This window comes from Protopterus annectens, chromosome 1.part1, assembly GCF_019279795.1.
Source record: "Protopterus annectens isolate FY-2018-M chromosome 1.part1, PAN1.0, whole genome shotgun sequence".
Lineage (NCBI taxonomy): Eukaryota > Metazoa > Chordata > Ceratodontiformes > Protopteridae > Protopterus > Protopterus annectens.
This window is the reverse complement of record NC_056726.1, coordinates 120,836,880-120,852,242: the sequence shown is the minus strand read 5'-3', so window position 1 is coordinate 120,852,242 and position 15,363 is coordinate 120,836,880. Positions and strand designations below refer to the sequence as shown.

General features: G+C 37.6%; 1 protein-coding gene across 1 annotated transcript in view; it reads right to left on the bottom strand.

The window, feature by feature from the left end:
- Positions 1-15,363, bottom strand: part of LOC122814238 (dynein axonemal heavy chain 5-like) — a 3,525,594-nt gene that overhangs the window by 295,305 nt on the left and 3,214,926 nt on the right. The window contains exon 104 of the mRNA XM_044086840.1: positions 10,871-10,982. Coding sequence (XP_043942775.1) covers positions 10,871-10,982 — 112 coding nt within the window. The remainder of the gene's footprint in view (positions 1-10,870; positions 10,983-15,363) is intronic.

Below are 15,363 nucleotides of genomic sequence, written 5' to 3'. Positions count from 1 at the left end.
AAGTCATCCACAAAACGCCTGTAAAAGGGAATAAAGGACAAAAAAAAAACTTGTGTCTTAAATAGAAACTCTCTCTCCCATGTAGCCATAAAAAGATTAGTGTAGCTATTGGCACAGGAAGTGCCCATAGCTACACCATCTCATCCCAAATAACACTGCACATCAAAACAGAACACATTGTTTTCCAGTACCACTTCCAAAAATGTCTTTAGTATATCTATAAGGGATTCAGAAAGTGCTGTGCACTGCTTTAAGTACCCATGTACTCTTTCTGCTCTCTCCCTATTGGGGATGACAGTAAAGAGTTATTGGACATCCATGGTGACAAGTAGGTAGTACAAGTCATCAGGGGTTGTTCTCATATACGTATACAGTTCAAGCAAAAACTGCTTCGTATCCCTGAGGATGTACTTTATTAGCATTTACAACTGGTCTAAGGAACTTCTCAATGTAAATGGAGAAAGGCTCTGTAGACCACTCCTACTCAAAATGATCAGTCTCATTGGTGGTTGTTCCCTATCCTTATGGATTTTGGGGAGACCCTGGATCATAGGTATAAGGGGGTCACTAACAACCAAATACTTAAAAATTCCTTCTGTGATAATATGGCTCTTCAATGGGTCTTCTAACATGCAATTAATTCTCTGAACATGTAACAATACTGAATTAAACTCAATAGGACAATAAAACCTCTCATCACTCAACATCCGTTTCATGTACTCATTATAAAAAACATTAGCCATAATTACAATATAACCGCCTTTATCAGCGGGTCTTATAGCAACAGTGGAATTATTCCGTAGTCATGTTAAAGTACTCCTCTGTCTATAAATAAGATTACCTCTCTTAACATTCCGGCCAGTATTCAAATGCCTGGTCTTATAAAGGTCATTCTCTACTAATTTACTAAATGCAGCCACTAAGGGATGTACAATAGGAACATACAGACTTCGTTTCTTGAACTTTTTATCACAAGGGATGAACTGTCTATCTCTAAATTCAATCTTCAGGGATAAATTCCTGACAAAGAGTTTGAAATCTATCATTGTTTCCGTGAAATCAGATATAGACAGTTCATCCCTTGTGATAAAAAACATTAGTACTTAAAGCAGTGCACGGGACTTTCTGAATCCCTTATAGATATACTAATGACATTTTTCGAAGTGGTACTGGCAATCAATGTGTTCTGTTTTGATATGCAGTGTTACTTGCAGCGAGATGGCGTAGCTATGGGCACTTCCTGTGCCAATAGCTAGGCCAATCTTTTTTATGGCCGCATGGAAAAGAGAGAGTTTCTATTTAAGACACAAGGTTTTTTGTTCTTTATTCCCTTTTACAGGCATTTTGTAGACCTGCTTTTTATCTGGAGAGGGACATCAGATGAATTGGTTGTGTTCATTGATGAACTCAACAGTATTTCTGAATATCTCAAGTCTAGTTTTGAATTTTCCACCACATGGATTCCATTCTTGGATGTGTATATAGAGAGATTGGACAATGGGATGTTAAACACAGGTGTCTACAGGAAACCTTATCACCAGAATTAACTTTTGCATAGACGTAGTATGCACTCCGGCCACATGTTTAGGAACATAGTCAGGGGTCAGGCCTTGCAGGTATCCCACTACAACCCTTCAGATCTAGGGTTTTGTAATGAGTTGAATGAGTTGCATCAGAGGTTTAGTGCTTGCGCTTACAAGATGGATGATATTGAGAAGGTTCTGGATGGATTTCCACGTTAAGGGAATGTACAGCTACCCCATATTTCTCGGACTCCTATATTAGTCATGGGGCCACCTGTGGTGATGGTCATGCAGGAGCAGACCCCTTAGAGCACCTGGACAGTATTAATCAGCTCAATAACATCAATGGATTTGATACTATCAGAATTCCTATATTTTATACTAAGGATGTTGGACATATTAAGGATATCATTAGGAATCATTGGGAAGTGTTAACTGTGGACCCTGATACTAGAGAGATTGCAGGAGATGCCCCACAGTTTGTATATAAGAACAAGTCTAATTTGAAGAGGTTATTATGTTACCCTAATAAAAGGGATAGGATTGATGGGCATGATGCCTTTGGGAATTTTCCATGCGAACAATGTAACCTTTGTGGGTTCCTAGACTCTAATAGTACTTTTATTCATCCCCTTGATCAACATGAATATGTCTTTCCTGTATTTGCTAATTGCATGTCTGAGCATGTTGTTTATCTGGCTTCCTGTGAGATCCGTGAGAAGTATTATGTGGGTAAAACTAACAGGAAATTCAGGGATAGGATCCGTGAACACATATCAAATTAGGATTGGTTCCACCGTTAATGCACTCTCAAAACATGTCCTAGATACAGATGAGACCCATGTCTTTAGGTTTAGGGTTATTGAAATGATATATCCCAACCCTAGAGGTGGGGACATCAGGACTTACACTGTGAGTTAAGAGGCGAAGTGGATTATAAGGCTTAGGGCAGATTAATAGGGTCTATATTAGGACACCGAACGTTCAAAATTGCGAGTGTTCTAATATCGACCCATTTTCAGTGAACGCTGAAAATATCTAAGAAACAGAAAACCGAATTTTTTCCTAGGGAAAGAATTTGGTTGTCCATTTCTGTTGCATCGGTATTTTCAGCGCTGTGGTAGAAAGTTACGGGTCGGGTTCAGGTAAGTGTGCAATTGTGTGGACGTGAGGGTTAGGGTGGGCTAGGTGAGTTAGGGTTAGGGCACGGGTCAGGTAAGCGTGCGATTGTGTGGACGTGAGGGTTAGGGCGGGGTAGGTGAATTAGGGTTAGGGCGTGGGTGAGGTGACTGTGCGATAGTGACGGACCTTAGGGTTAGGGTTTGGGTTAAGGTAACTGGATAATTAGTGGTGTATGTATAGTGTAGTGTAGGATTAGGTGTAAGAGTTTAGGTGTATGTGTGTGGATTGCTGTTTGTTTGGTGTGCTTGTGTTGTGTGTATGTATTTTGGAACAGCAAATTGTTTTCCCTATGAAAAAATTCACTGTTCTGTATGTTCGATGTTTTAAATTTTCAATTAATAGGGTTCGATATTAGAACACTTGAAATTTTGAAAGTTCGGTGTTCTAACATAGACCCTATTAATACCCTGTCCTTAATGACAAAATACCTATTAAACCCTTTTTGAAGTCTAGAGGGCTTAGGTCAAGATAGGGAGTGTGTTTTTGATTTATTTTGATTTTTATTATTATTTTTATTTATTTTTATTTTTATTATTTTTTTTTATACTTTTTAGTGTGTTTCTTGTGTATTTTTAAGTGGAGGTTTGCTGCTGATTTTATATGCCTTTATAATTAGTTTGTACATATAGATGTCTGTTGCTTTAAGAATAGGTTAATTTACGTTTCCTGCCAATGTTGGTATATAAATCTTTTGTGTTTTACAAATGGTTATGGTCTGATGAAGCCCTCTTCGGTGAAAGTGCTAACCTCTGCTATTGAAATAAATCGATTTTACTATTGTGACTTGGATGTGCTTTGTACCTCACAGCCTTGCTCTGCTCCACTACTTACTATTTTTGACTGTCTTTATAAGTGATCATTTACTCTAACAGCAAGTCTTTTGGAATCAAGCTCAGGGTTTCCACAAATAGAAGCAATCTAAGAAATGGCACATATAACACAGAGGGCACTATTTCTCATACTGGCAGTTGCTCACTAAAAGCTGCAAGTATAGGTACGGATAATCTCTGGTTATTTTATCCATCTAATTAAAAATGTTCTGATATAGCCTTTGGTAACTTTGTTTAATTCATTGTTAAGCAATGGAAGGGCTCCAAGAGAAAGTGATTACCTAATATGGCTCCAGTGGACAATCTGGTATTGCAGGACTACTGTGCCTTTGTATGAAATACGTTTGAGAAATACTTTACTGCGGGCTCATGTAGCTCAGTGTGTGTGTGTATGTATGCATCTTTAAGAAGCTATTCAAGGGCTTGCACAAGTGTATAAATACTGAGCACGTGCAAGTCTGACTGCCATTTTGTAGTAAGCTGTTGAGATGTAAGCATGTATGTATGTAAAGTCTGTCTGTTAATCCGTTTGTTTATATTTTATGATGCTGCTATCCATCCTGTGTTTCTACCTATTAAAGCAGCTAAACAAAATACCCCACCTGCTTGTCATATATGTTAGAGATGGACGAGCGACATGGTGCCAGAAGTGAGATGTCTAAAGAGACATGAGGTTAGAAGAAGAATGGCCAGAATGATTTGTTACCAGAAAGAGTTCCAGTTTCTTCCACTTAATTCCAAGAGGCACCTGGCTGGCACTGGAGGAGAATAAAGGAGTGAATCATCCCTACTGCATGCATAATTTGCAAAGCAGGTCAGAAACAAATTTCAGATATTAAAACTTTCTCAAAACTATTTCGTATTTGCAAAATATGAAATGAGGCATACAGAACGCTCTAAACGATATTTGCATAAACCAATATGTCTGATATTGATACGAATATTTGAATAAGTACAGAAAATGTTTGAAATAAAGTCCAAATTGCATAAATTAATAAAATAGGAGGAAACGCCCACATTTTCGCTAAGCATGTATTTTTCATATTAATTAAAGATATCTGAAATATCAGAAGTGTATAAAGTGTCCGCATGTTTATGTGCAGTATTACAATAAAGTTATTTCACAAGCTACAGCCATTACAGAGCATATTTCACAAAATACAGTATTTCAAAGAGTGTATTGTGCACTTGAATTTTATTACAAGCTCACAGAACAGTTTGTTCATGCATAATTACAAGAGACGTATGTTCAGTGTGTTTGTGCATACTTTCTGTGCATGGCAGACAGATTTCCCAAACCCAGTGCACTTGTGTTTGACAATAATATTGCAGAGAACTGGAGAGTGTTTGAGCAGTATTACAGCATGTTCAAACAGGCTGCATTTTCTGACATTGATGACCATACAAAGGCATTTATTCTACTTAATTTAATTGGGTCAGAAGCTATTAAAATGGAGCGTTCATTTGTGTATGCACCTGCTGTCTATGTAGGAGAGGGAGAACACTGTCATATCATTGTACAGGCTGAGTCAAGGGAGGACCCTGTGTGCTTATAATGTAAATTTAGAGAAATGTGTAACCCCCAGACAAATGTTACAATGGAAAGACACTTATTTTACAGAAGGGATCAAAAGCCTGGTGAAACTTTTGCAACATATATACCTGACTTGAGAAACAAAGCTAAAACATGCAGATTTGTTGATTTAAGGAATGAGTTGATAAAGGCCAGACTTGTGTGTGGTATTAAAGATGATGCTGTGAGAAAGATTTAGCTTTGTGACAGTAATTTAACTTTGAATAAGGCCATTGAGATTTGTCAGATGTATGAGCTCACAGAAAAGCACACAAATATGCTTACAAATGAGAAATGCATGCTTCCAGCAACTTCTAAAGCTCATGTTGATAGTATGCAGCACGTGGTTAAAAGAAACAGGCCCAAGCACATGGCAGCAACTGTAGCCCCTGCAGCACCCACTGGTAAATCTCACAGCTTTCCAGCAAATTTCAGAGTTTGCACAGTCTCAGTGAAGCATAAGAGTGAACCAGCAAACTCAAAGCATGGGCCCCAACCTGGTTTCATTGCCAACTGTCATAACTGTGGTGGAAATCATGAATCTAAAAGGGAGAAATGTTTAGCTTTTGGTCAACAATGCCACAAATACAATAAATGGAATAATTTAAAAAGGTTTTTGTAAATCAAAAGGCCCACATTCTTTCATTAAAAGCGAACATTTTAAGAAACAAGTTGATAAATTAGAAATCTGCAATCCTACTCTTTATGGTGATGGTGTGTCAGTGCTTTGTGAAACAGTCAATGCAGTAGATTTAAGGGCAAAGAATAAAGTATTTTGTACTGTTCAGATAAATGGCAAACCCATAGAGCTCAAAGTTGACATAGGTTCCAAGTGCAATGTTATGTCAGCAGAAACAGGCTTCATTTGGCAAAGAGACCGAAGCTTGTTGCTTATGGAGGTGAAGAAATTCAGACTGAAGGCTCAGTAGTGCTTTCATGCTACTCTGCTGGGAGATGCTATGACTTGTTATTTTATGTGATCAAGAGGCACATCCAGTCATTACTGGGGCTCAGAGACCGTTTGAAAATGGGACTGCTTTCATTTAACAAGGAAGTCTATTATGTCAGCTTGAAAGACCACTACTCTAAGTTTGCCCAGCACATTTGTTTTTACCTATGCTGATCTCTTCAGAGATAAACTTGGGAAGCTTCCAGCTGTGTACGTCACAAAGTTAGATCCAGATGTCAGTCCAGTTATCAGGCCAGCTCGTAAAGTTCCAATAGCCATGCAGGACAGAGTCAAAGCTGAGCTAGATAAAATGGTGCGACATGGTGTGATTTGTCCAGTAGGTTCTGCTACTCCAACTGAATAGGTATCTTCCATGGTGGTAGCTCATAAGAAAAGCTCAGATGACATCAGAATATGTATTGATCCATGAGATTTGAACAAAGTGCTAAAAAGACCTCATCATCCAATGCGCACAGTCAAAGAAGTTGCAGCACTTATGCCAAATGCCACCATTTTTTCTGTCTTAGATGTAAAGAGTTCATTTTAGCAAATACTGCTTGATAAGAAATCATCATTGCAAACTACATTTACTACTCCTTTTGGCAGGTACAGATTTTTGAGAATGCCATTTGGGATAAATTCTGCAAGTGAAGTCTTTTAGCGTGTAATGAAGCAATTTTTTTCTGGGTATCCTTATGCTGTTATGGTAGATGACATACTAGTAGGAGGTAATGGTGAAGCTGCAGATGACAGAAACCTCAAAAAAGTTCTGGAAAGGGCATGTCAAGTGAATCTTAAGCTCAATACACAGAAATGCAAATTCAGGCTACAAGAGGTTACTTATGTTGGTCATTTATTCACTAGTTCAGGTCTATGACCAGACTCTTTGAAGCAAACAGCCATTCTTGAGATGCCAGCTCCAGACAATGTTCAAGCCATTCCATGTTTTCTTGGATAGTTAACTATCTAGGCACATTCATACCAGACTTAAGCCAACTTTCAGCAACACTAAGAGAGCTGACATGTAAAGCTGTACCCTTGTCTTAGTGCAACACCAAAGAGCATTTGATGTCCTGAAACAGAGAATTGGTAGTCCACCAACTCTCACATACTATGATGTTCACAAACCAGTTAATCTTTCACGTGATGCTTCGAAATTTGGTCTTGGTGCAGTCATTCTACAAGAGGATCAACCTGTTGTCTATGCATTGAGAACTCTCACCCAAACTGAAATGCAGTATGCCCAGACTGAGAAAGAGCTTTTGGGAATTGGGTTTGCATGCTCAAAGTTCCATGAATATGTTTATGGTAGACCTATCCAGATCAAAACAGACCGCCAATCTTTAGTCACTATCTTGAGAACACCTATGCATACGGCTCCAGCCAGATTGCAACCCATGATGTTGAGATTGCAAAAGTATAATTTCACTTTTGTCTGCAAGAAAGGCAAACTTCTTTATCTTGCTGATACATTGTCCAGATCACTCAGAAACACCACAGAACAGCATGGGAATGAGAAGCTTGATTCTGAAGTCATGGAAGTGAAAAGTTTTTCTTCCACACGTTTTGATGAGCTGAGAGATCACAGAGCCACAGATCCAGTTTTACAAAGGCTCAACCACTTTATCAATCAAGGATGGCTGTCAAAGCAATCTAGTTTACTTCAAGAAGTGCAACCTTATTTTCCATACAAAGATGAGATTTTGTCTGACAAAGGAATCATTATGAAAGGTCCGAAATTAATTGTTCCAAAATCCTTGCAACAAGAGTACATTACTATCTTACATCATGGTCACCTAGGAACTGACTCTATGAAAAGAAGGATGAGAGGTCTAGTATTTTGGCCTTCTATGTCACAAGACATTGAGAGAGCACTATTATCTTGCTCTGTTTGTAATAGTACAAAGCCACATCAACAGAAGAAACCACTTCAGCTAAACCAGATTCCTGAACTACCTTGGTCAACAGTAGCCACCGACTTTTTCGAGCGGAATGGTCAACATTACTTGGTGTTAGTAGACCCTTACTCCAATTGATTAGAGAGTGACCTATTTCCTAATATAGCATCCAGTGCTGTCATTACTAAGATGAAGTATCATTTTGCAGTCCATGGTATTCCGCACAAAGTTATTTCTGACAATGGCATGCAGTTTACAAGCCAACAGTTCAAAAGAGTTGCCGAAGAATGGGACTTCACTCATGTCACGAGTAGCCCAGAGTTACCGCAGTCAAATAGTTTGGCAGAACGTGCAGTTCAAAGTGCAAACCATTTACTAGAGAAGTCAAAATGAGACAATAATGATGTTATCCTGAATCTCTTGAATTTCAGAAATGTTCCTCATGATAAACATCTTGGTTGACCTGCCCAGAGACTTCTGTTGAGACAAGCCTGAACCACATTACCAATCAGTAGTCAATTGTTGGTTCCATGTATCAAGAATGACAGGTCAGTGAAAACCAGTCTGTTGAAGAAGCATTTAATCAAGAAGTCCTTCTATGATAAGACCAGCAAACCACTCAATCCATTATGAGAAGGAGAAGTGGTAAGGATGCAATCGTCCAAAGGTTATGATTGGATTCGTATCGTGAAGAATATTTGCTTAGAGCCGGGATCGTACATTGTGGAATCACAAGGAGCAGAGTTTAGGTGGAATCAGAATCATTTGAGACTAATGTCTGAGCCTATACCACAGCACATAGCTATGAGAAAGACTCTTTATCTCAGAGTGAGTTGTCTGTTGTTCCAATTCTAGTGGAAGTTCCAGAGAATATTCCCATTCCTGTGATGAATACAGAAGTTCCTGATATGAGTTGTTCACTGAAGACGGTCCCTGTTGCTAAATTCAGTCCAGATTGTTATGTTATGAGATCCGGTCGTTATCTCCAGACCATGTAACAGATACACAGCATTGTGGACCTGAACATTGTGTTTGTTTCTAATGTCTATAATAATGCATATCTAACTCTAATGTTATTTTTACCAAGGGGAATCTTTTTAAGAGGGAGGATGTAGATCAGTGTTTGTGTATGTATCTTTAAGCTATTCAAGGGCTTGCACAAGTGTATAAATCCTGAGCATGTGCAAGTCTGACTGCCATTTTGTAGCAAGCTGTTGAAATGCAAGCATGTATGTACGTAAGGTCTGTTTGTTAATCGGTTTGTTTATTTTATGATGCTGCTATCCATCCTGATGTGTTTCCATGTATTAAAGGATCTAAACAAAATACCCCACCTGCTTATTTATGTTAGAGAGGGACGAGCGACAGCTAAAAAAACACATCTAATGGAAACACTGCTATTCTAGCAACTTTCTAAGAGCCATATTTAAAAACATGTCCTAAATTTCAGGCATTTGTCCCTGATTCCTGCACTAAGAGGTTGAGTTGTATTATTATTTTTCAATCATAATCAGATGTAGCAAAGTATTTGTAACTGCTGGATGGAGGTAGGGGTTTTCTATGGACTGAAAGTGAGCCATCCTCTTGTTTGCACAGTTTAAATAGCCTGACATTATAGGACTAGTGTACACTTATGAGAAATAAGTTAGAAAAATACTGTACTGTGAGATCAGAAAATGCACACTAATGCAGAGACTGGTATTCTGGCAACTTTCTAAGTATATACGATCGATCCCTAATTTATGGGCCTTAGCCCCTCAATATTTTTGGCTTTGTCCCTCATTCCTTTTGTAAGAGATTGAGAAGTATTATTGTTTTATCATAACCAGATAAAGTGTTTAAAGTAAAGTGGCTATAACTATTGGGTGGTTGGTGGCTATATGTGTATAAAAGCAATGCACTCTCTTGTTGTTTGCTTAGTTTAAACAGTCTTAACTCAGTGCGTGGGAAATAATTTGGGAAAATACTATGGGCTCAGAAAACACATGTTAATGCAGAAATTGGTATTCTAGCAACCTTCTAAATACATAAGAACCACCTTTAAAATCTGTCTATAACTATGGACCTTTGCCCCTCTTTGTTTTTGCCTTTATCCCCAATTCTTGCAGTAAAAAGTTGAGACATTAATGTTTTATCACACATGAGGTTTCCAAAGCAAAGTGGCTACAGCCAGTGGGATGGGTGGTGGCTGTTTGTGTTTAAAATTAACTTAACCTCATGTTGTTTTCTCATTTCATACAGTCTGGCTTTGCAGAACTAGTATGTACTTGTGTGAAATACGTAGGAAAATAATATATTTTGGCTACTTTGTGTGTGAAACAAAGATGAAATTACATATATGTTAGTTGTTCCTAATTTTGCAGAATGGTTGTGATTTTGTCACATACTTTTTGTCTTTTCCTCATAAGAATGTGTGGTTTTCTGGCAAATTACTCAAGACTGCCGCCTCTAACTAATGTTATCACCTGTGAAACATTGCTGTGCAGGTAACCCCCCACTGTTGATGTTTTTCATTACATATTCCTAAACCGTCACACTCAGAGCTAAAGTTGCCATCATTCAAGAGATAATACTTAATACTTTTGCTAATTAGTGTCAAATAACCTTACACTGTCACAAAAAAACTTTAACCTTGAAATATTGAATAACTGATGTATTCCAGCACAGCAAGATGGCCTTATTTAAAGAATTTTTGAATACTAACAATTGCATTGTCAAGTTAGCCTCCTGACAACCTCTGTGTAATGGCATCTCTTCAAAAAATTAACATTAAAGGCTAGGGAAAGTTTAACAGTTCTGTAATACCTAAAACTGCAAACGGATATAATTTTTCAGCATGCAATGTTTCAGTGCAGTAAATTATGCCATTATTCCGACATATATAGAGAGTTTGTTTTTCTGTTCAGTCCACTTACTTCTGGTTAGTTCGCAATCTCGTTTTGTTGTAGCAGGACTAATCCAGTAGTCTATCATTGCTGCTAGGGATGCCTGGTCACTGTCATCTATTATATTACTCCCATATATGATCTAAACACAAGAGATAGAGTACTTCAGCCATAAATTCAGTTGTTTGAAATCATTAAGCTAGAATTTTGTAGGCAAACACATAATTACTTTAAAATGGCAGTGAAACAAATGGCCTAAAGACTGACACTTTTAATATGGCCATCACACCTGCAGCTTCTCTTCCCCTCTTCTTTGTTTTCACTATGGACATTACTCAGCTGATATGAATATTAGCAGCACTCCTAATCCTACGAGATGATGATTGTTGTCATTGTAGTCATTAGACCTTTGCAACCCACATCTAAGACTGTTAAGTGGTTTAGTGTTTAATAATGCTTTCTTGATGTATGGTTATTACATTATGACTGGGCATGTAATGAAAGTTTTTTTTTAATGATCATCTGAGAAATTGCCAGTACTTGACTATAGGCCAAATAGCCTTACCTTGCTGAAAGATCATGGCAAACATGATGCATACATGTTTTAATAACTAAATTAAAACATGCAAACACTTGGAAAAGGACAGTTCTTCAGACTGAGATAACAGTCTCCCAATTTGTAGCTCACCAAAATATCGTCTATGCAGCCTGGAGAAAGGAAGATACTAATATTACTGATTACTAAACAGCATATTCCTGTGCTTCAGGCAATAGTATTGATCAAGTCTGGTGAGCTGCACTTTGCTAAATAGTTCCTATCCCATAGAAAACATGCTTTCTGATGCCAAAGGTAATGAAGCATCTTCCTGAGGGACATGGGCAGTGGTCATCTCCTTTAAAATGTAAACATCTGTTAAGAAGGCTACTCAGAAATCATCTGGGATTTGCTTAAGATGGACACTCATTATTTCTGCTTATATACACATGAACATCTCTGTCATTGGTCAGTTTTGCATGTGACTGAGTATGTGACAGATTGCAGTGAAATAATGCCATAACTTCTATAACCTTACTTTTGTACTCTGTCAGTAAACATAATGTGCTCCTAGACTGCAAAACTACACTACTACATATGCAATGTATATTCACCTAAAAATAAAAGGAGCACAGCAAAGCTACAGAGTCCAAGTCAAACACTGAAAGATACTGCTATTTGATCAACAGGTCTGCGTTATTCAGTATGAATGATGAAATACTTAAAATACTGTAAATGATAAGGTAGTACTCATCACCAAACAGCCCTTCTCAGACTAAGATGATAAGCATTATGAAGAATGTGCTTCAGAATGGAATTAGGCGTCCTGCTGACAGTAAGTTAGTCCTGCCACTAACTGTCCTGCAGGCATTAAAGACTTTTTTAAATGCAAATGGGAAGCCATTTTAAAAACTTTATTTTCTTCAGGGTGTTCTAGCCAAGTAATATAATAATACTGAGGATGTGAATGCAGCAGTCATTGTTATTAGCTCTTTCCAGCTGCTGTTAGTGGTACTATATGTAATTGCTAAAGAAAAACTAATATTACAAATGATCTCTTCAGCTGTGTTATCATTTTATCTTTACTATTGTGCACATTGTATTTGTTTCACATTGTACACAAAAGTAACAGTAAGTCTTTTGCCCCTGTATTGCTGTCACTCTTGGCCTAGTTGATGGGGCAGAGCATTACTTTATGACTTTCCACACATTTACTACACTAATCTTCTTCTTCTTGCCATTTCAAACAGGAAAAGGAAGAGGTGATCATATATGCCTGAACTCTTTTATTATATATGACCGCTTCCGTGCTAAAGAGAGTTGTTTTTAAACTCTATCCTATCATGGATGGGAAAAAAAGTTATGAGTGACTTATAATCAAAGATTCGTTCCATAGGTATCTGCTTTGGTTTTGTTTAGAGAAACTTAAAAAAAAGTCACAAGCATTATGCAGAAAAGTGCAAAGGCCATGGTCCTTGTCATACAAATCCTAGAGGATTATGATCAGGTTTCTAATCATAATCAAGTTGTTGGCAGAGTGATAGCACACTCGCCTTTGGTGCAGAAGGTTGTGAGTTCAGGGACTACACAAGGTAGACTGACTGCTGACACTACAGTCCAGCATCGGGGGGAGGGGTGCTGCACTCCTGCATATGCCATCCTTTGGATGAGATGTTAAATCAAGGTCCCATCTGGTTGAATTGGTGGTAGCTTAGGTGTGTGTGATGGATCCCATGGCACCTATCAAAAGGAATAGGGGAAATTACACAATGCTCTAGTCAAATTTATAAATACCATCATGTTTTTTCCTGAAAAGAATACATTAGCCTAGTGGGATTAACTTGGTCAACAATAAATAAATAAATAAAATAAATGTGTTTAAGAAATGGATGTGAAGATGTACTACTAGTTACAGAAAAAAATGTAGGCATGCAAAATGATTTACATCTTTGAAAGCTGTAAAACATTTAGTGCTGCCACAGAGACTGTGGTCAGAAATTAAGTACCCTTCTGATGATGAATGGTTTTAAAAGCAGTTTGGTATATTCCTTTGTTAAATTCTGTGTGACAGAGAAGTGCATTACAGCTTTTAAAGCAGTTTCAGCTTATTTCTACTGGTCTATGGTTGCAGCACTGGTTGCTGTTATACTCTAGCATTAGACTAGAGCTTAACAGTGTTGAGGGGTGCTTGACAAAACTTTATTAAGCACCTCTCTTACATCTGAAACATAATTACAGTCTTTTTTTTTTTTTGCTGTTTTCACAAATTTGGAGCATAATTGTGGTGCTCAAGTACTCCAAATAAATTACAGACCTTCAGAATGAAGGGACAGACCACAGCATAAAAAATTCACTGACACTCCTAGACTAAAAACAATAAATTTGGAAGACTAAGCTGTTTAAAAACATACTAATTAAACCACAAATATTATTATCATTATGGTTTATATATATTCCTAGACTACAGTGTCCTGTTATATCAGTACTTACCACTGCATATCTCACACTGCAGGACAGCACAAGCAACAAATACTTAATATACTATACTTGAGACCAAGTTAATAAGAAGAAACTCATCCCTAGATTTGCTTTATAGTATAGATGGCTTTTTATTTAAGGTTGCCTCTATAACGAAGGTTTAACTTTCTTGGAGATGCAGTAGTTTAAGAGATGATTATACATGATAATGAAGGCGTGTGTGCAGGGGGAAGATATTTAAAGGAAAGATGCCGAGTATTTCTCCTGACTGATGCTTTCATTCTCATTTAATGTTCCGGCACGGACTGCGGTACACAGCATTGGGATGATTGCGGTAGCTGCGCTGCAGAGGTGCTGTGCTTTGGATGAGACATTAACGGAAGGCCCCAGCGGCCTGACGTAATGTTTGTTTAGGAAGATGTTAAAATTCCTATGGCACTTACAAAACATTAGGAACGTCATCACATATTTACTTGGACTTATAAATAATCTTCACATCTAATGTATTTATTTATTTAATTAATCTGATAACTGGGAGAGTGATATAGTCCAGGAAACCCCCTTTTAGCCAAGACCTGGGCCGCAGTAACAAGAACAAGAAATGTAAAATAATACACGGTATGACAAGTAATTGGAGAACACAAATAAACAGTAGAAACATATTACATGCTGCAACTGAAGAACAAAAATGTACAATAAAACCATATAACACACTGTATAAGGAAAAGTGAAACCAGTGTGCATACAACAATGCAATGTCAGTTGCTGCACAAATAAAAAATAGTACTAAAATGTAAATGTAATGTATTAATCAGACTATAACAAATAATCAGAATATATATCAGTCACCATTATACAGCTATCTCCCATTTTCTTTTAGTCCCATTTAATAATATAGTCAGTCCTAATTCTGTACTTTTTAATGGTGTGTGTGTGTGTGTGTGTGTGTGTGTGTGTGTGTGTGTGTGTGTGTGTGTGTGTGTGTGTGTGTGTGTGTGTGTGTGTCTCTCTCTCTCTCTATATATATATATATATATATATATATATATATCTGGGCCTACCTCAACCCGTTGAAATTACGTTTCTTTGAAATGTAATTTGGTGACCCCTTTTTCCCAAAAGTGCATTTATTCGAAAATGCACTTTCATGAATAACCATGTAACCGAAAAGCAAATGAGGATGTTGTTCAGATTGCGGCACAGCAGGAATAAAGGAATATTCCCTTTTCCCCACTACAGTGTGATCTTGCAGTGAGAATATATAAGTAGTGAGGGGTGTAGGGGGTGCAGGGGTGCTTGCCCCCCTGCATACATGTGGTTAGTGTTGCCATGTATTTTATTCTTTTTGTGTTTTTTTTGTTTTTTGGTTACGTGGTTATTCGCGAAAGTGCATTTTCAAATAAATGCACTTTCAGGAATAAGGGGTCACAAAATTACAGTTCGCTGAAATATAATTTTGTTCAATGAACTGAGATCTGTATATATATATATATATATATATATATATATA